The 22,008-nt window shown below is 32.8% G+C and overlaps 3 protein-coding genes across 4 annotated transcripts in view; 2 read left to right on the top strand and 1 right to left on the bottom strand.

The window, feature by feature from the left end:
* The window catches only part of LOC149483157 (transforming growth factor beta-1-induced transcript 1 protein), a 28,249-nt gene extending 19,549 nt beyond the window's left edge, over nucleotides 1-8,700 (bottom strand). The window contains exon 1 of the mRNA XM_089702188.1: nucleotides 8,579-8,700. Coding sequence (XP_089558314.1) covers nucleotides 8,579-8,581 — 3 coding nt within the window. The 5' untranslated portion in view covers nucleotides 8,582-8,700. The remainder of the gene's footprint in view (nucleotides 1-8,578) is intronic.
* Nucleotides 1-22,008, top strand: part of LOC149483156 (uncharacterized) — a 69,077-nt gene that overhangs the window by 32,043 nt on the left and 15,026 nt on the right. For both annotated transcript variants that reach the window (XM_089702142.1, XM_089702141.1), the window contains exons 16-17: nucleotides 11,828-11,898; nucleotides 21,617-21,713. In XM_089702142.1, the coding sequence (XP_089558268.1) occupies nucleotides 11,828-11,898; nucleotides 21,617-21,713 (168 nt within the window). The remainder of the gene's footprint in view (nucleotides 1-11,827; nucleotides 11,899-21,616; nucleotides 21,714-22,008) is intronic.
* On the top strand, nucleotides 3,849-8,388 carry LOC149483158 (uncharacterized). The gene is made up of 2 exons (XM_089702877.1): nucleotides 3,849-3,864; nucleotides 3,913-8,388. Exons 1-2 carry the CDS (start codon nucleotides 3,849-3,851, stop codon nucleotides 5,286-5,288), a joined length of 1,392 nt encoding a protein of 463 aa, XP_089559003.1. The 3' UTR covers nucleotides 5,289-8,388.

Here is a 22,008-nt window from a genome sequence, read left to right as displayed (position 1 = left end):
AAGACAATATATTTGTATATTCTCCACGAGCGAGCTTCCACGGTACACGGGATCTCGAAATAAACCTGATTCACGAAGATCCGACGATTTAGTTATTAGTTTTGAAATAACGTTATAATTTTATCTCACTCGTGTTTGGAAATTGACATAATGTTGAACTTTGATTGTGTAATGGTTTGATGGTCTTGGTTTTTCAATTTTAATTAATGTAGCTAAGGATGAAAGGTTCTTTCGTTTTTGTTTTCATTTATAAACAGTTACGTTTGTTGCATAATTCTCTTCGGATTACATGGATTCCGATGTTGTAAAAAGTATTATTGTATCGTATAATTACTGCTTTTATTTAAAACTAGCTGTGCTCCGCGGTTTTACCCGCAGTGCTCCGGACATGTTGTTCTTAGCGTTATGATATATTATAGCCTATAGCTTTCCTGGATAAATGGGCTATCTAACACCGAAATAATTTTTCAAATCGGACCAGTAGTTACCGAGATTAGCGCGTTCAAACAAACAAACTTTAAAAAGATTATTAAAAAAAAGTTGTTAATTGAATATGTTAAGTTACTAAAAAGTTTGTATTGAATTGGATAGAATTATAGTCGCCATAGATTTTGATAAATCATCCAATTTAAAAAGATAAAGATGAATACAAGGACTTCTTTATTGGTCTACTAGTTACTTCATACGTGATCGTCGCAATAATTACTAATTATACTAATTTACTGTCATAAATTCTTCCAATAACAATGTCATTATTAACATTTATCCTGTGGTTATTTCCAAAACTGCTGTATTTGCGAACGGTAAGCGCTGATCGCAAGAAGCTATAAATAGCTATAGTGTGTTTGTGTGTATGTCGTCATCAAAACAATGAGCACGTGATGCGATTTTGAACTACTGGTAGCTCTAGCTAGATGGTTTTTTGGCAGTTCCTTCCTGATTTCCGCGTGTGGTGTATTATAATTTTAGGAAGAATTGATTACTATCAATTACCTATGTTAATAAAATAAACTGTATAAATAATATTCCTATATAGGCTTCTAATAATAAACAAATTCGAAAATAGTGATGTATATTTTACCTCGACCTTAAAAGTTTTAGTGTCATTCTTCAAACTTCGTGTGAACTTTTTTTAATAGGTATCGAATATATTATTACATGAAAAGTAAAAAAATACGTTGTACGTAAAAATTACGCTATGATTTTTTTATGATAGTGAATTGTGTTCCGTCGCGTTAAAAAAACAATATATTATGTTTGTTTGTATTACGTGTCCGTTGTGTGAAATGAAAAAAAATAATAATGTGTCACAATTATAAATGTAGTTTTACGAAGAAACGTCGGACTGTTATAATAATCTATGAATTCATTCCACTTAGCTCTTCTTCAATAATTATAATCCACTGCACGATCTATTTTTGTGACATATTTTTATAATTGTTTCTCAGATTTTTTAGTTTTTTCGTTGTTGTATACGCGTGTATAGGCGTCCCTAGATGGTAATTCAGCATGACATGCTTTATGTGGTGTCATGCATGAATGATCGTCTTATTTTAATTATTGTAATGCATGACATGCAAACTATTCAAACTCAAACATTGTTTATTCAATTAGACTTCTTCTAGAAGTACCTACTTTTGAATCGCCATAACATATTTTTAATATTTACCACCGATTCAGAAAACAGTATCTATGGAGAAGAAAGGGCAAGTAACTCCATAGTTGCAAACTTGCAAGTTGCAAGTATGACTGACAAGCACGCATGATCCTTTAAATCGGTGCATGTCATGCAAAAACATGTGTTTTTTGTGTCATGCATTATACTCAAGCTGAACGTACTGTATACAAATTGCATGACTTGATAGTCACTCATGCAGCATGACAATGCACATAAACGCATGGCATGCATGCATTACTGTCTAGGGACTAGGTACATGAGATTGTTATGTAGGTATATTAACTAGCTCCTACCTTGTCGTCTATTTGTATTGTTCCGATTTGATGATAGCCTGCAGATTGATCTGACTTTGAGAAGGGCATATTTTTCTGTTATTGCGATATTTGTATTTAATTGTTTTATTTTTTTATTGGGAATTGTTGTAAACTGGGCTATACTATACAGAATATTAGTTATACATAATATTATACTATATATAATACTAGCGGTCCGCCCCGGCTTCGCCCGTGGTACATATGAAAAATAGATGTTGGCCGATTCTCAGACTTACCCGATATGCACAGAAAATTTCATGAGAATCGGTCCACCCGTTTCGGAGGAGTATGCAGACTAACATTGTGACACGAGAATTTTATATATAAGATTATGTATAACTAAACTGGGCTATATAAGACCTTACTAACATTATAAAGTGGAAATATATAATGTATGTTTGCTTGTTTGAAATGGACGGCATCCGAAAGCACTGGACCGAGGAAAGGAAAGATAGATACATATTCCAAAGTGACAAATATATTATATCCCGTCTTTATCCCGGTTTGGAAAACAATAATTATCTCTTCAGGAAAATAATTTTCTCAAGTGAAAAGCGACTTAGATTGAAAGTGTGGTTAAAATCTAGACATCAGACATTTAGAAAGTTCTGTAATGATGTAGGGTATTAAGTTTAGGTCTGAGCTGATGTGAAATGTGATAGGATTGTGTGTTGCTATTGTTGATAATATAAGTATTAAATATTTTTGATTTTTGAAATAAATAAAAAACGTAAAAAGCAAGCTACGTCGCAAATTGGGAAACTCATCATTGTTCAACAGCATTTTAGGGGATGTCGGTTAAGAAAGTTCCATTTAAAAAGAGATAATAATCTATACTAATATTATAAAGAGGAAAGGTTTGTATGTATGTATGTATGTATGGTTTTCACGCATAAACTACTGGACCGACTTTGATGAAATTTGGCACAGATAATCTTTAGACCCTGCGAAAGAACATAGGCTACCTTTTATTGTGAAATATGTACCACGGGCGAAGCCGGGGCGGACCGCTAGTATCATATAAAGGCCTAAACAGTAATAATTAGGAAACTTGATAAGATACTTCTCCATATCTTAATGCACTTTGGCATATGGAAGAACAATTGTGCAATTTTATAGGATGCAAGTTTGTTGCTTATAATAAGCAGGGAATATTGTAATGTAATAATTAATTGTTTAAAAATAATTTAAAAATGATCGCCACGAATTGATTAAACTATGAACTAACTCATTCATTAAGAGCGAAGAATTTAAAATATTTCGTCAAGTAAATACGCGGGAAAAGTGTTTTGATTTCTTGAAATCGGCTATCAATCCAATGTACCTACCTATTTATGATAAGTCCTTTGATAATTTAGCGTTTATTGCGAAAGTAATAAATAATAATCTATCGATTGATTTTTCATAATTGTTGATATTATTACATGTTTTATAATTAACATTTTGATGGTTTATACAGTGAAGTATTATTCACACTTAGTTCTTTTAAATGTACGGTTATCTTTTTTGGAATGAGATAATAAATCCATGACAATCCTTGATATTAAAAATATAAACAAAATAGGCGGTTAGTTTTAATTGTATTTTTTATCTTTACTTATTAATTGGCTTGGCTAATAAACATAGGTAACAGGTAGGTAGATTACAATTCATTTATCGTTCAGATTAACGTTTTTGGTTTTTATATAGCTGTAAGATCGTATTACAGCAAAATATACATTTAATTTAACAATAATCTTCAACAACCTTACACCTATGTTAGTATCAAGATTTTCCGCACAAAAGCCTACACTGTACTTGCTTGCTTAAGTAAGTTAATATTGTATGTTACAAAGTAAGTTTAATTGTTAAAACTTATGACTAACCGCGTCGGTGAGATAAAATGTGAATCTTAGTTCTCAGACTTTATATTATTTCAAGGAATTATAAAAAAGAACTCTCTTCTTAAGGCCGAGCTGGCTGAACTACACATGAAATACATTTATAGTGAAGACAAGTGCAAAGCCCTACAAGACGTTGTGGACAGCTTCCAGCAGTGCTCTAGTGACCATGAGAAAGCTCTTAGCCGTATCGCTGAGTTGGAATGTAGCTTAATGGAAGCGCAAGAGGACAATCCCAAGCGGCAATGCAACACACCAAGTAGTCTTCATGATGAATTAATTGAATGTGGACAGTTAAGTGGCTCTATAAACTTTAAAAAAATCAATTTCTCTTCACATAAGAAGTTAAAAAAATATCTTAGAATAAATAAGTTCATCAAGCGTACGCAATCTATTGTTAGAAAGAGTTCTTTAAAAAAGATAGTTCAACTAAAGAAAGACAACATAAACCTTGTTCAGGAGTTAGATAAATATCATAGGGATCTAGAATACTATAAAATGTTATATGATGTAGAAACAACTGAACTTAAGGAGAAGATAGACTCCTTAAGTCAAATGTTAACTGATGTGAACCAGAAATACTCTTCTGCCCAAATGCAAATTAATGAGCATATACAAGAGGCAGATTATCTTATTAAGTTGAGCAATGAGAATATGGATCGTTTTGAGTCGCTGACCAATAAATATGTATGTCAGTGTTCAAACAATGACAATGAGCAACCGTCGCCCCATAAGCCTGACTACACAGACATACATAGTGTTAAACCCACTACCACAATTACAACCAGTAATACTAAATACCTTTCAAAGCAGGAAATAATTGTGTTGTCAGATAATATTGGTCAGGGATTTGGCGCTATGCTCAACAACTTAGGGCTTAAAGTTACTAATGTTTGTACGCCTAACAGTTCATTTAAATATATAATCAAATCACTGGATCATTTCAGCTTTAATAAGAATAATATTGTAATTATATTATATGGGGACAGTTTAAATATAAATAATAAGGATATTGATGTAGGATTAAAAAAAATGTTAGATATTAGTAGTAAGACTAAATGTAAATTTATGTTGTGTACCTTGCCATACCTACCTGGTTTAACACAAGAACAAAATAGATTAATTCATTATATGAATTTAAAATTGTATAACCTAACAAATCATCATCGTGATGCATTTATTTACTTTGACATTAACTCATGTATTAAATCGTTTACTTTGACAAAGAATACAGTGTATCTGCCATATAGATATAAGCGTGAACTTGCTATGTTAATAGCATATAATATTAACCAGTCTGGTACATGTTCGGTATCAGACCATCAATCTACTATAATTTTATGTAGTAGTAATTTTATACATCAACCTAGATTAAGTGTAGACAGACAATCTAGCCCTAAGCTAGATTTAAACTAGTATATAAGACAACAGCTAAGCAGTCTTTTTCCATTGTGCATCAAAATATTCAAGGCTTGGCTAGCAAATTGTTAGAAATAGAATTGTTTCTGAATGATAACAATATTAAAATATTTTGTGTAACAGAACATTGGCTTAAACAATGTCAGTCGTTAGTAAATATTGAAAATTACAAATTAAAAAGTATATACTTTAGGACACAGGCTATTCACGGAGGTTCTGTTATTTTTGTACATGATAGTGTAAAATGTAAAGAACGAACTGACATTGTTAGTCTTTCTGTAGAACGGACCATTGAACTGTCCTGTGTGGAGCTGGAGCGTTATATTATTGTTTGCGTTTATAGACCCCCTTCCAGTGACTATAATATGTTTGAGACAGTCATGGAAGAAATATTAAAGCGTCTAGGCAGGAGTAAAAAAAAAGTTATAGTATGTGGTGATTTTAATATTGATTTACTCTTACAAACACAAACGGCTACACGAATTGTTAATTTATTTCAGTCATTTAATCTATATAAACTTTTTAACGAACCCACACGAATAACAACTACTTCTGCAACCTGTATTGATAATATATACTGTGACTGCATCTGTTTAGAGAAAAATATTCTCAATACATTGACTTCGGATCACTGTGGCCAGAAAGTAGTTTTTGAATGGGATTGCATACCTAAATTTAAAAGGATTAATGTTAGGCCTATAACTAAAAAAGGCATTAATAAGTTTAGGAATAATATTAATAAAAACCTGCCCGTACTAAATGATCAATCCTTTCCTAATAGTCCTTGTGAAATGTTTAATAATCTTTTTAATTTAGTACATAATGAATTTGAAAAAATATTTAAAGTTAAATCTTTAAATATTACCAAGGATTTACCATTTAGTAAATGGGCGACAGCTAGTATACATAGGTGCAGGAACATTCTTTATGAATTATATGGTATGAAGCAATATAATAAAGACCCATCTTTTCTTAGTTATGTTAGAAATTACTCAAAAATTTTTAAAAAAGTTTGTTTTACTGCAAAGCGATTATATATCAAAGAAAAAATACGCGACTCTGATAATAAAGTTAAAACAGTTTGGTCAATTATTAATGGTGAAATGGGTAAAAGCAAATCAAGTAATACCATAAAACTTGTAAATAATGACAGGGTTATTGACAAAAGTGCTGATGTTGCTCTTGCTTTTGAAGAATTCTTCAGTAGTGTCCCTGCTACTATTACTAATAGTTTAAATTCGTCTTCAGCACTTGCAGAAACCTTTTTGAGGGACCATGTTGCGGGGTGTAGTACATTATTTGAATTACGACACGTAACTGCTAGTGATATTGTTACTGCCTTTAAGACGCTTAATCTAAAAAATACTTGTGATCTTTGGGGAATGTCCGTAAATCTAGTTAATAATATAATAGAAAATATTGCGAAAAATTTAGCTTTCATATTTAATAAGTGTTGTGACTATGGTACATTTCCTAATTTACTAAAGCTTAGTAAAGTTATACCTCTATTTAAGAAGGGCGATCAAGAAGACTGTAACAATTATAGACCTATCTCTATTTTACCAACATTAAGTAAGGTATTCGAGAAGTTAATTTTAAACCAATTGAGTAGTCATTTTGCATCTAATAATTTACTGCACACCAAACAGTTTGGTTTCACAAAGGGGCGCTCAACCACAGATGCTGGAGTTGCACTTCTAACACATATATATAAAGCATGGGAAAACTCAAAAAATGCTCTGGGGATTTTTTGTGACCTCTCCAAGGCATTTGACTGCGTTGAACATTGTACTTTGTTACGTAAACTTAATCACTATGGAATTAAAGGAAAAGCCCAGAACCTCATAGCGTCATACCTGCATGATAGGATACAGACTGTAGTTGTTAATGGAGAACGTTCTAGCGGTGCGTCAATTAACATTGGTGTTCCACAGGGGTCAATTTTAGGTCCCTTCTTGTTCTTGGTATATATCAATGATCTTCCCTTTTATTTGCAGGATAGGTGTGAAATAGTTCTGTTTGCAGATGATACCTCATTAATTTTTAATGTGGATAGGCATAACCCAAATGTTGACGAAGTGAACAGTGCTCTTTTACACATATCTAAATGGTTTACTGCCAATAATTTATTATTAAATGCCAAAAAAACCACTTGTGTTGAATTTTTACTTCCTAATGTAAAAAAGTTAAACAGAGATATTACCTTGAACGGGGAGGTATTGCATCCTACTGAGTCTACTGTATTTCTAGGGTTAACATTGGACGAGAAACTACAGTGGGGAGCCCATGTCAACACCGCTGCAGGTAAGCTCAGTTCAGCTGCATATGCAGTCCGAAAAATAAGGCATCTCACCGATGAAGATACAGCTAGATTGGTTTATTTCAGCTACTTTCATAGCATTATGTCCTATGGAATTCTACTGTGGGGCAAGGCTGCAGATATAGAATCTATATTTATATTACAGAAAAGAGCCATTCGCTCTATATATAATTTACGTGCTCGGGACTCACTAAGAGATCATTTTAAGAATACTGGTATCCTTACTGTACCATCACAGTATATATTTAATAATATTTTGCATGTACACAAAAGCTCCGACATACACACAAGAGTAGGAGATAGACACGATTATGGCACAAGGAACAGGAATAGAATTGAAATGCCATTTTTCCGATTAGCTAAAGTTAAAAATTCATTTATGGGTCAAGGTATACGCTTATATAATAAAATTCCTCACAATATTAAAGAGTTTAGTAGTTCTAAATTTAAAACTTATATAAAAAATGTACTAGTTCAGAGAGCGTACTACAGTATTCAGGAATATATGGACGATAAAGACCCATGGAGGGTTGTCGCGTAAAAACCACAGGACAGTTCTTTGGCATATTATGATATATTATTATGTAGTTAGATATAAGTTACATATTATGTAATATTGACATGATTTAAAAGAGCAACTATGGAGTTTCTTGCCGATTCTTCTCCATAGATACTGCTTTCCGAATCGGTGGTAAATGTTAAAAATACTTATGTAATGACGATTCGAAAGTGCTACTAAATAGTAGTCTAATTGAATAAATGAATGTTTGAGTTTGAGTTTGAGTTTGAGTTTGTTTTTATGATTCATAATACGTTTTGTAAAAATAAACGCATATTATTATGTATTCTACTAATTATAACATACCTATATTTCACGATTATTTAGAAACATATTTTTATGTTTAATAATATTCTTAGCTTTATTTAATAAATTATTTTTTACATAAGATTTTATCAAAAAACTCACCATGGTTTCGTAGTAATAGCGGTTCAGATAAACACAAAAAACACGATCAACCTCGACTGTATCGCGATTCAAACTGAGCTCGTCGTCCGCGCGCTTTTAGTGATGTACGGATGTTTGTAGTTTATCGACTATCGCAGGACTCTCGACTCGTCACTCGTCTATATGGATTGGTATACAGCGAAGTGTATCTTATCGACGATGATTTGTATGCAAAAGCGTTTATGAATTATCGTGACGTGTATTTATCGTTATCGTGCTGGTATAAATTACGATTTTTTCCTGAAAGCATTATTATGAAAAAGTCTTTTTAATAGGTAACAATAACATATTCTGTTTTAAACTTGAGAGTCTAGGAGTAGCAGAAGTAGAGATAAATAGAAATAATTGATGTTAATTTGAGAAATACTGCACTATTTAAATGTATCCAAGGCAAGCAAAATACGCGAGAAATTATCAAACTGAAATAAAGTGTATAAATTTAAATTAGGAAAATAAACTGTCCATTAAAAAATGAATATAAAGCTGATTTTATCAGTGCCTATAAATAAAAATGTAATAATATTCAATTCAATTAGTAAATCAATCAGACATAAAGAAAAATAATATATTATCTAAGTTCTAAAACTTCCTTCTAAATAGAGATTCATTAACTTTAATAAATATTTGCATAAAAAATTATCTGGCCTCACTCGATAATTTGTCGATAAAATACATTACGAGTGTAAAAACTAAAAACATCGAGCGCGGTGGGCGTCACTAGCGACACGGCGAAAATAATGTTATCGCCGGTGACGCAATGGCTGCATTTACAAGGAATTGCACGGATTCGAGCCGGAGGACAGGAGGATCGGAGACTGTGAGGGATTATATTAGTGAGAATATCAATCATGAAAAATGAATAGTTTTTAGCTATGCCCGACAAACGTCGTCCTACGAATTGTCAAACCAGAGAAGTTTAATGAGCCGTGTAGATTTCTCATTTTTTGTAAGCTTTTCGTTCGTAAGATTCTTCTTCTGATAGAAAAGAATAAATACACCGACCACAGGATTATCGTAAGTCTTAGGAGGCTGTTATCACTCCGGTATTTTCTCTTGACCTTGGTTAACATATTAAATGTTATGTTATTTTATATTCAATGAAATCATTTTACAAAGAGTTTTTACAGCCAAAGAGAAGATCCTCAGCTAGACAGCCTGTCCTTTGGCTCCAATGGATGTTGAATATATTTTACTTGCGTCATGTAAGGTAACGGCACCAGTCGTGGACAAGCATCCAGTAATGGACAAAATAAATATTAAATTTAAATATTAAGACCAAAATTAACGTTATATAATTTGGCAATACTTAAAATAAAAGTTTGGTTCATAAGCTATCAAAATACGACATTTCATCTTATTCGGCCAAAATGTTTGAAGATGGCAGAACGTTATGTTTAGCTGCTGCGACTCGTTTCGAAGAAATCCGTTTTTACTAAGAAAATCCTTAAGGAAGTGAGGACACAATTTTGGTTATAAGAATTTTTGTATTAATGTCAGCAAAATTTGTTATTACTTTTATTTATAGTAGTTAAGTGTACGAAATATTACACGATTTAGTATCATGATAGGTTATGTTGTTTAAATAAAATTCATCAGTGTTCATAACTGGATTTAATTCTATGGATATATCCATTTATGGACATATGTCGAAAATAAACTTTTTTTAAAGGTTGAAAATTGCATGCGCTTTTCTGTATTGTCTTTTCTTTCTGATTAATAATATACCTATCACGACCATTTCAAACAAAGGGTTCCAATATTGTACAACAATTGTCCATGACTGGATTTGCTTTGGTTCCTATAATGGACATTGATATTTTTTGTTAAAATTACACTAATGGGTCCAACAACATAATATCCATCTAAACATGAAGAATACATTTTAGAACAATGGGTCATTATGTGCTGTGCGACTCGTTCTCGGCTTCATTCTCTCTCACTGCGTAGAGAAGTCGCATACTTATGCGTATTGTAACGGATCTATCATAGAGAGTTCTCTGATGAACTGTTTGGATCGTTGTCTGCTGCTAAATTCCACCACCATATAGCACACACGCTTAAATTTCATCCACACCATCTTGACAACAGTTTAAAAAAAGCTTTTTGCCTCGTGCTACAATTTGGAATCCATATCGATGGACCGATCAGATTAAGGCTGCTGGCGGATTCAGATTGGCGATTCACTTCACGAGTGTAGCGGAATGCCAGGAAACAGAGAGATATGGCGGAACATCGTGAAGTGGGTAACATCTACCCCCCTAGAGTGATATGACGAAGAAGAAGAAGTTCCAAAATGGATGGAATGTCAGTACTTTTTTTAGTTATATTTTTCATCCCTGACTTATTGAGAAAAAAAACCATATTGGTGTTTCTTAACGGACATAACTCGTATTTAACGATGCATTTTCCAATTTTTGCCTAGAAAATGGAAATTAAGACTGTTTTAAATATTATAAGTATGCAAAATAATTAATAAGTACTATTTTTTATAAATACATCCCCGATTTATTGTATTCCAATCACCATTTTCAAGATTCTATTGATAACTATAAGTCTTCTCCAAGTGTAAATAACAGGAGAAACGACATTAGGTACAGTCCATAAATGGGTGTTCATAACTGGATGTTGTCCAAAACTGGGTGTCCATCATTAGATTTTTCACTGTCCAACACTGGTGCAAAAAAGTGGTTTTTTAATTTATAAATAACTTCATTATTTATGCATTGTAATCTTTTTTCTAACATTGGTTACGTTAAACTAACATAGAACTAAAGGTATAACTAAACAATATCCAATAAAGTTAAAAAACCTACGAGAAATTTGCAAAAAACTTCAATTTTTTCCTTAATCTGTACAAGACTGGTGCCGTTACGTTACGAAGCTTCATTATGTTCATTAAATGAAAAATGAAAGAAAATTACAAATTACGATCGCCTACTCGTTTACGTTAGCAATAAGTATGTATTTCGTTTATTAATTTTGTAAAATACTAGGTGCGCTCCGCGATTTCACCCGCGTGGCTCCGCTTATAGCCTTCCTCGATAAATGGGCTATCAAACACCGAAATTTTTTTTTTAAATATACCAGTAGTTCTTGAGATAAGCGCGTTCAAACTAACAAACTCTTCAGCTTTATAACATTAGTATAGATGACAGGACAAGAAATACAGTGCAAAATTATTTGAACTTAATATATTTGTAATTGTTTCAGACATCGATGGTGGCTGCTGGATGTGAAGTGACTACGTTACTACGACAGCTTTGCGGGGGTGATGGTGTGGGGTATGTAAGACATAATATTATGTTTTTACAAAGAAATGGCCATCCTATTCAACAGAGCAAATTTTCAAATATATTTTGTAAAATTCATATTCGTAGGTATCTTTAAAAATCCCTTTGAGGTACCATTCGGATAATGTTCGAATGTATAAAATTCTGAAATCCAAATTACATTGAACAAATAACCAATGAATCTAAATTTCTATTGAAATGTATTGGTATGGCTTTTTAGTATATTTATTAATTCCTACTTTAAAAAAATAATGCCTCACAAATACACACAACATCTCTCTCAACTCTCTTATTCATTTATTAATATGGCATGCAACTAGGCAAAAATTGAGTCAGGTATATGCTATACATATTATAAGTTTTTCACACGGCACACTCATAAAATTATATCTCAATCAAATAAAATCAAATATGTTTATTTTGCATAGAATTATACTTTTTTGCTTTATATATAACTGTAAAACTCTGGAACGACCTACCACCTACAGTATTCCCCAATTCTTACAACATGGAGACCTTCAAAAAGAGCACCTATAAACACCTAAAAAAACCGGCTGCTAGCTAAGGCTTCTCCAAATTACCCCTAACGATTTCCCTCTCTTTTATATCCTTTCCTTACCTGAGGACAGCAACACATCCACTTCCCAGTGGAGTGGATGCTTATGGGCGGCGTGTATCGCTTAACACCAGGCGACGCGTCTGCTCGTTTGCTATCCTATAGCATAAAAAAAAATGGACAACTATACGTATAAAAAATATAACCATTATAATATGACGCAAGTTTAAGCCTACTTAATGACGTGCCTTCTCTTATGCTTTTGCTATAAAAATATACTTCTATCAATATAAAAATAGGTGCTAAAATCACAATCAAAATATTAATAATTGCTCCCACGCACATGCCTTATTTGGGCAAGTGAGTGTATCAAATAATGAACCAGCTGTCTCTTTCTATCGATATATGAGAGAAGGAGATAGCATCAAAGCACAGATGAAAATTATGCCTACGCGCAACTTAAAATGGTATGGGGTGACTAATTATGAATAAGATTTTTTTAATCTATTTTTCTGCATATTTGGTTTGCAAAAGGTGTACCTTTAAATTGTAGTTTAATGGTGAATATGACTAATTGAAATTTGTATCGCATGTATTAAATATTTTAAAGCATAAGTTTTTGAGCAGGAGGTAAAAAAGGGGGTTTTTAATTCGACTGTATATTTTGGTATTGAATTTCAGAATTTTTGACTGGATGAACCGATTTTGATGATTATTTTTCATTGAAATATGAAATTTGACATTTTTAGATGGTAAAGTGTTTTGTAAAAACAAATATTGTTTTGCAAATTATTGAAAAGACAATACACATCGTCCAAAGGTACATGTAGTTTATCATGTACATGTGATAATTATTAATTGCTAGAAATCCCTTGGCGTCTAGGTACTTGATAAAAACAATAAACACGAAGATATCAATACAAATAGATCACGCATTGATAATAATAAGGTGTATCATCCTTGAATAGTTGAAATACTGATTCATTGTATACGCTTTTTATACAATAAAAATAATTTTATTACCGTATGTTAAAAGGGATTGGTTGTTAACTAAAGATAGCATAATGTAAGAAGGGAAAAAAAGTTAGATTTGAACCCGCATCTACACGTATAGTCAGCCTTGATCAATTAGCGATTTAAATAATATTTTTAGCTTTGACAATTAATTTTCTGTAATTAACTTTTTATTTTTATCTTATACGTAGGTATTCTTGAATGCAGCATTTTCATTAATACAAATTCAACGTCCTAAAATAGATTATCAATTATGATCCCGATCACATATAAAAACAATTAGTTTTTTCACACAGCACTTTTTTTAATAAAACATTAAGAAGCAAAACTACATACAATAAACATAATCACTACATAATATAAAACAAAGTCGCTTTTTCTGTCCCTATGTCCCTATGTATGCTTAAATCTTTAAAACTACGCAACGGATTTTGATGCGGTTTTTTGTAATAGATATTCAAGAGGAAGGTTTTAGTATATAAATTATTAGGTTTTAGACAAAGTGGGCGAAGCCGCGGGTGGAAAGCTAGTTCTTTATAATAAACATTTATAATATTCAATGTAAACAGATAAACAAATTGAAAGTAATAACATGTATGTCTTGATTGATGAGCGCGATGATAAAATCTAGCCTGATGAGTTTCCTCAAGCTAAAAATGAACATGCCATTGTTTATAATGTCCATGGGGTCTGATACACGGGAGGCATTAGATCATCGTAATTTATTGCACAATATATAGCTGACTAGATGTCCGCCCGCGTCTTCGCCCGCGTTTTCAAAGAAAAACCCGCATAGGTCGCGTTCTTGTGGGATTTTCGGCATTAAAAGTAGCCTATGTCTTTTCTGGGTCTTCAGCTACGTACGTACCAAATTTCATTGTAATCGGTTGAGTAGTATTTGCGTGAAAGATCCTCACAAACTTTCGCATTTATAATATTAACTAGGATGTAAAGGAAGAAGTGGGCAAATTAATATACTTTAACATGGTATAGTTCTTACACCCTCTGCGAATGTTGATCATCATAGGGATAAACATCCACATAAGTGTTTAAAGGGTAGGTAGGTACTTACAAAACTTTTTCAGTGTAATCGTTTAAATCTGAAGCTCCTTTCTCAATTATATAAGTAATTACTGTAGAATGCTAAATTAGAGAGTAAAAGATGTCTACGTTGCTACTAGACAGAATTTATCGTAGAAAAAAATAACATTAGAACCAAAAACCATTTTTCTCATATACCTCCACGAGATCCTCCATTACCTCTACCACGAACCCTCGTATTCGCAAATATCCCTGACCCACCACAGTACCGTCACGTAGCCCATTGTGCCATAACAGGCCAAACGTTGTGATCACGCGCGGTTAGATCACTGATAGCTTAGATTGCTTACTTTCGTTGGATGTAATCGTGGTTTGATTGCAATGGTGTGTATGATGGGTTCGTAATAGAATTTTGGGGACCAGTAAGTATGTATGACAGACCGCCTCCTTGGTACAGTGGTTAATAATAATACATACGTGTATGTATTATTATAAGCTACTAGCGGTCCGCCCCGGCTTCGCCCGTGGTACCTACATGTTTAAACTATCCTATCTCTCAAATTGGATCGAACTGCACATGGTGTGCGAATTTTATTATAATCGGTTAAGTGGTTTAGGAGTCCATTGAGGACAAACATTGTGACACGAGAATATATTAAGATTAAGATAATCTAAGGAACTTAGAGTTTTCTACAAGCATAAAAAATATGGCATGAAAATGTATATGTAAATGAGGATTAATTCGATGAATTCAATTTTAGTATAGAATTTGCTCATGTAAGTAAGTCAAGATGTACAGGATATTTGGCACTTTGCTCTACTAGATTTATGATTTCTGAGTCCGGAAAATTTTAACATAATTTTCTTCAGAATCAAATGCAATGATAAGAATTAAATCTTTGGTTTAACAATCTCATAACTAGGGCCTATGAACTGATAAGTACCTAATAATAATTTTATCTGGCCTGTAATCTCACCGCAGAAACACTCCACTTAGAAAGAGATATAAAACAAGATTGCAGTAATAATATTTTTACGACGAAGATGAGTGCATTTATAAGTTTAATGACCAATATCATTGATTTGCATTGATTTTATCTATACGGATAAATGTGTTAGGATAATGGCAAAAATTTGTAAAAATTGTGATTTTCAAAGTCATAATAAAGGCATTTTTAATAGCAAAGTAAGATAACTGAAAAGTACTGATGTACCCAAAAACATGACAAATTATGAACAATGGAAATTGGATGGATTGGATTGGATGGATATGAACAATGAAAATGGAATGTAAACAATGGACTATTGTAAATTATTTAAAATAATAATTAAAAAAATTATTCATGAGTTTTCACTCTATAGTGGTTTAAAGTTAACTCAAAAATGGAGCATTTTCGTAAATTTTCTAAAAAATCTTAGAGAAAGTATAAGAAATGTTATAGTATGCTATATATTCGTGATTTACTCAATAAGCTCTTTCATTTGATACCCCACACGGCATGTTTTGGAAATTTTTATTTTTTTCTTTGTATGCCATATTTAATTACCGGGGTGGGGGGAGGGGGACCACAAAACTGGTTGGCAACATCTGTCTATAGGATGTCTGGGATCTATACAATATATATCAGAAGTCAGATTTAGGTCCGCTATTTTTGCAAACGAACATCTCCTTGGAGCCTGCTCTATTATGCCTAATGCCTTGATACGTAATTTCGTGTGATGCTTGTTATAAATTTCTTTTCCAAAACATTTTCCTGGTACGTTTTATCACAATTACTTTGGGACAAAACCATAATATTTTTTAGTGTGTTTAGTTTGAACATGCGAGATAGTAAATTAATATTTTTAATAACAACATAGACTATTATTTATGGGCAATTATAAATCAGTGAAAATTTACGGCCGAAGTTTATATGTATGCAATTTGCGGGTAGTTTCGCTTGTCTATGCACCGGGAACCATAAATTTGTGGACGATAAAAGTTTCAACGCTTTTAATGTTCCACTTTGCTTTATGACGTCATTGTGTAGGGTGGGTACAGTTTTTTGTCGGATTGAGTATTTATTTGATATACATATTAATATTTCTTGTAGTCTTCGGAAGGCTTTCCGTTTAGACAGGACAGCCTTTTGGAAACAATTTCAGAATAACTACTATACTAATATGGCCTGGTGCTAATATTTTGAACCATTCAAAAAGTTGGTTAAAAATAAAATGGACATAAATGTATGCTTTGCTGTGTTGTAGTAGTGCTTTAGAGAGGCTCTACATTGCTTAAAGTACTTATATGTGACTCATAATCATTATGTATGCTTAAATCTGATATTGACCTACAAACAACTATGTATCATATCAAGTGGATTCCACATTCACACTCCTTCTTATACAAAACAGACAACAGTATATTTATATAGCAAATAGTCGGTTATTAAATAATTACTCATTAGCTAAGAGTCAGACCGACAGAGCCCTACCAGAACTCCAGTAAAAAGACAGAATTTATTGCCGGCTCCTCTGTGGAAGCTGATTTCCAAGTCGCTGTAGATGGTAAAATTATGATACAACGATTCAAAAATGCTTCTAAAAGAAGTCTAATTTAATAAATCAATGTTTGAGTTTCATAAGTCCATAAAACGTTGTCACCGCTCATGTACCAGTGCGTCCCAAGCCCTTGCATGTTATATAGTCTGGGCATCTCCCCATTACGAACGAAGGTCGAACTTCCGCCCTACTGTGTTGTAAGTCAAGGTCATCTGGATGAATCACTGGTTATATTGGTGTGATGGAAAGTCTGGAAAGGTCGGAATTGAATTGTTTTTATCTTGTGATCTTAAAGTCTGAAGTTTTGTCTGGTTATTCTTAAAGTAGGGGAGGTTGCAGGGATAGGGTAAACATATTTAAAGAATATAATAATCCTATTATAAATGTGAAAGTTTGTATGGATGTATGGATGTATGGATGTTTGTTACTCTTTCACGTAAAAACTACTGAACCGATTACAATGAAATTTAGCACACATATAGAGGGTAACTTGGATTAACACATAGGATAGGTTTTAACCCGGAAATCCCACGGGAACGGGAACTATGCGGGTTTATCTTTGAAAATGCGGGCGAAGCCGCGGGCGGAAAGCTAGTAGAGAATAAGTGATAAGAAAGATATTCCACCTACTCTATTTTCCATAATATAATATGGCCGGGTAGACATTTTTGTATTTTTTTTTGGAATATTAAGTCATAAAAATTATTTCATCCGTTCTTAATTTACAAAGTGGTCCAATTAATCCGATTTTCTTCTAAATACTCATACATTTCCATGGGAATGAGATGTTTTACCGTGGTACCTATTATGTCAAATTCTCAGTTTTTAACACCCTTTTTGTCAAGGTGTGTATTCACAAAATCACATAGTAACCCAAAAACATTCCTTAAATCCTCGAGCTCGAGCGATTTAAACCTCACGATTAGTATAAAAATAGTGTGATAAGGTAATTAGCGACGATTCGTGCAATGCAGTCTAAATTGATGCGACCTCGCGTCTGATGTCAGATACAGTTACTGGCTTAGTTTTATGGTGTTTACCTTTTATCTAAATCACTTCTGTTTAACGGATTAAATGTTAAATAGAGTGGTTCACTTGTGAATGTTAGTGTTTCTGTAATTTGATAGTTTGGCTGATTGCTTTTAAACATGTGTGAATTGAAATGATCATCAAATTTTACGCATTATAGTTTTTATAGGAGTTTTTAAACACTTTTGTAAAATTATAAAATAACTAAGCTGTGCCGTGGGGTTTTACCCGCATTGCTCCGCTCTTATTGGTCTTAGGGTGATGATACCTTCCTCGATAAATGGAATATTGGTGATATTTTCTAGTTCCTGAGATTAGCGCGATCAACCAAACGGCCAAAAAGACAAATACTTCAGCATTAAATATTAGTATAGATGCCTGAAATTAAAAGTACTCTACCATTATTCACTATCACGAATAAAAAAACATTTTATCAGCACTAAAAACACTTTGCAAATTAGTGCCTTAATTAGATTATTAAATTTGCGATGAGCAATAACTTCTAGCGTATCAGCTATTAATATTAATAACAAATGGGCATGTCACGGTCTAGACGGGGTCTCCTAGGGGTCACCTCTCCCTAAGCTATGTCCCTATGACATAGCATTTCACTTATCCCCACACGCCTGACTCATAATCCATACTAATATTATAAATGCGAAAGTAACTCTGTCTGTCTGTCTGTTACTCAATCACGCCTTAACTACTGAACCAATTTGCATGAAATTTGGTATAGAGATATTTTGATACCTGAGAAAGGACATAGGATAGGTTTTATCCCGGAAATCCCACGGGAACGGGAACTATGCGGGTTTTTCTTTGACTGCGCGGGCGATGCCGCGGGTGGAAAGCTAGTTCCATATAAAGTATTGAAAGTGGGTGTGTTTTGTTTTATTTCGTAAATGGAATAGTTGGGTTACGTCATGAGAACAATAACTGATAAAGGGCAGTTGTGGAATTTAATGATATTATATTTTAAATATAAGACAATTAATACAGTGGTGGTCACATAATTAAAGACACTAAGAGCATTTTATACTACCCAAGACACTTCTCTCAACATTTTTTTTCACACTACCATTGGAACTTGTTAATTAATTTTAAAATATTCAGGTATGTATTGTCTAATGCTAAACTAAATTTTATCTACAGAACTTGTCGGTTTGTTAGATTTTAATCGGTTCATCCTTACTATTAGCAGTTTAAACCTAGCAAAGGTCTGGCCATATAATTAAAGACATTAGACTCGCTTATGAGAAATATAAAAAAATATTATTTTAATGAGATTATTTTTCCAACACAAAATGCCTGACGTATTTACAAAACATTTTTACACTTTTCAATATTTGGTTGCATGTCCTTTGGCAGTAATGACGGTTTACATCTCTTGGGCATTGAAGCAACTAATTTTGTACAAGTTGCATCACTAATTTGGTTCCATTCTTCGAAAATGCTTTGCAAAGTTAGTCGACGACTGATAACCGCTTTGCCGCGACTTCTTTCTTTCTTGATTCCATAAGTTTTCGATCGGATTTAAACCCGGGCTGTAGGGGGGCCAATCCAAAACAGTTACAGTTTGGTTCCTTAACAAGCACTTTACTATTTTTGCTGTGTGCTTAGGATCATTATCGTGTTGAAAAGTCCAAACAAAAGGTAAATTTTCCTCCGCATAGGGCAGCATGGATTGCTCTAAAATATACTTGTACTGGAATTTATTCACCAAGTCCAGAAAAACAGCGCCACACATTGATATTTTCACCCCCATGTATGACTACTTATTAGTGTATCTTGGATCCATTTCCTTATTGAGATGGCGTCTTACATATTCTTTTCTGACAGAATTAATCATAATAATCTTAGTTTCATGCAAAAACAGCACATGTTTCCATTCTCGTTCAGTCCAGTGTTCGTATTTTGTAGCAAAGTCAAATCTTGCCTTCACATTTTGTTTTTTCAAAAGTGGTACTTTCCGAGATACTCTTCAGTGCAAGTTTTCCTCACACAGTCTCCGTCTAATTGTCCTTGCAGACACTTCCTTCAAGCCTGCTGCACCATACAACTCTGAACTGTATCAGTTTCGACCCTTTAAATAGATCTTTTTTAGCCAACAACACCATTTTTTAATCTTTTGGCCGAGTAGTTTCACTTGGTTTTGATTTTCTGAGTATGTTTTCGGTCGTGTGGAACATCTTGACATGTTTTATAGCATTCATAACCATATTCTTGGAACATTTTAATTATCATGGAAGTTAAAAATAATTTTTCTTGCGGACGAGTCGCAACTCTTGTTTTTAACCATAATAATTGATATTAAAACAATGAAACATATGAATATTAATTTTAAAAGTTAAAAATACTCAAAAAAATTATGGAGTGTCAACGATTTATGAAATTACGCGGCAAAACGAAGAAAAGCACAATGCTGTTTCTTTTTATTGATAAAAAATTATAACTTTATCTTGTTGTCTTTAATTAAGTGGCCAGCTACACGTACGTAAACAAAGTTTGTGTTACATTCCCACAGAGAGCAAGTGTAGAAACTAACAAGGAATATAACTATTTTTTGTCCCTCATTTTAAAGAACATATTGTCTTGTATGGTTTAATAAAAAAAAGTACTAGATTAAATACCTTTTTCAGATAATTGTACTTCCTAATGTAAATCTTTTATGGTCAATTCGGGGGTGTCTTTAATTATGTGACCACCACTGTATAAGCTTAAAAAAATATTCTTCATCTTTGAGTTATTATAGAATTTGCGTGTGTTATTTTTTAGCTGCGAAATTGACGTACTTTAATTATAAGTTAGCTAGATCTTGCTTAATCTCTTTAGGAGATAAATTTTATTAATTACTTTTTTAGTGCTTACCTACTTGCCTAGACGCTATAATAGGAAGATAGAGTAAAAATTGCACTCTCTATTTATTTTGGGATTTGTGTTGATATTTTAATACTATTAAGCCAGTATCATTCTTGTTTATTTAAATGGAAAATATGATAAGAACTTGAAAAGAATTTAAGTATAACTTTATTAGTTTTGGTATTTTAGAAAATAAAAGGATAGTAAAAGAAGATCGACTAAAATTATAAAATGTCTTGGGCGCGACATTTGATTTGATATTCAATAAAATTACTACCGCTACAATCCATTATTGCGATTAAATAATTCTAATTAATACAAATAACTTCAAAATAAACAGCACGCGAGCTGTGTTTATTCCGCGACCTAGTATAACCTAATTTTTGTTATAGCACCTTTTTAATAATTACATATATACATTATTAATAATATTATATTATGTATGCAATATGCAATAAAATATAGGAAGTGTAATAAAACATAATGAAGATGACTAATCATAATGATTATAAAGATCATTGTTTTGCACACATTCAATTCATCCTTATGGTTTTGCTGACAACAAGAAATATTGCAGCTAATCATATTCTTTCACCTGTTTATTTTCTTAAATGGTTATTTATAGGATTTCCCTAAATGTGATCCTTATGTAGAATATAATATTTCCAGGCATAGAAATGAACGTGTGCTCGGTGCGAAGAATGCGCAGCTGGTCTGCGTCAACGGCGGTAGTCCGCGACAGCCCAGCACTCCGCAGCTCTTGAGAGTGGGTATATTTATCTACTTAAGTTATGAGATTTGGCCCCATATAGCCAAGATTATTTTGGTATGCAGGTATAGTATCAGAGTTGCCTTTATAGTTTACTAGTGGTCCGCCCCGGCTTCGCCCGTGGTACATATTTCGCAATAAATTATTAGAAAAGGTAGCCTTTCTCGGGTATCAAAATATCTCCATACCAAATTTCATGCAAATTGGTTCAGTAGTTTAGGCGTGATTGAGTAACAGACAGACAGACAGAGTTACTTTCGCATTTATAATATTAGTAAGGATACTATAGGTT

Source organism: Colias philodice, chromosome 13 (genome assembly GCF_061535455.1).
Source record: "Colias philodice isolate Cphi_HAF_F1 chromosome 13, ilColPhil1 Martin Lab GWU primary, whole genome shotgun sequence".
Taxonomy (NCBI): domain Eukaryota; kingdom Metazoa; phylum Arthropoda; class Insecta; order Lepidoptera; family Pieridae; genus Colias; species Colias philodice.
Note: the sequence above shows the minus strand (reverse complement) of the source record. Positions and strands in the feature narration are given on the sequence as shown.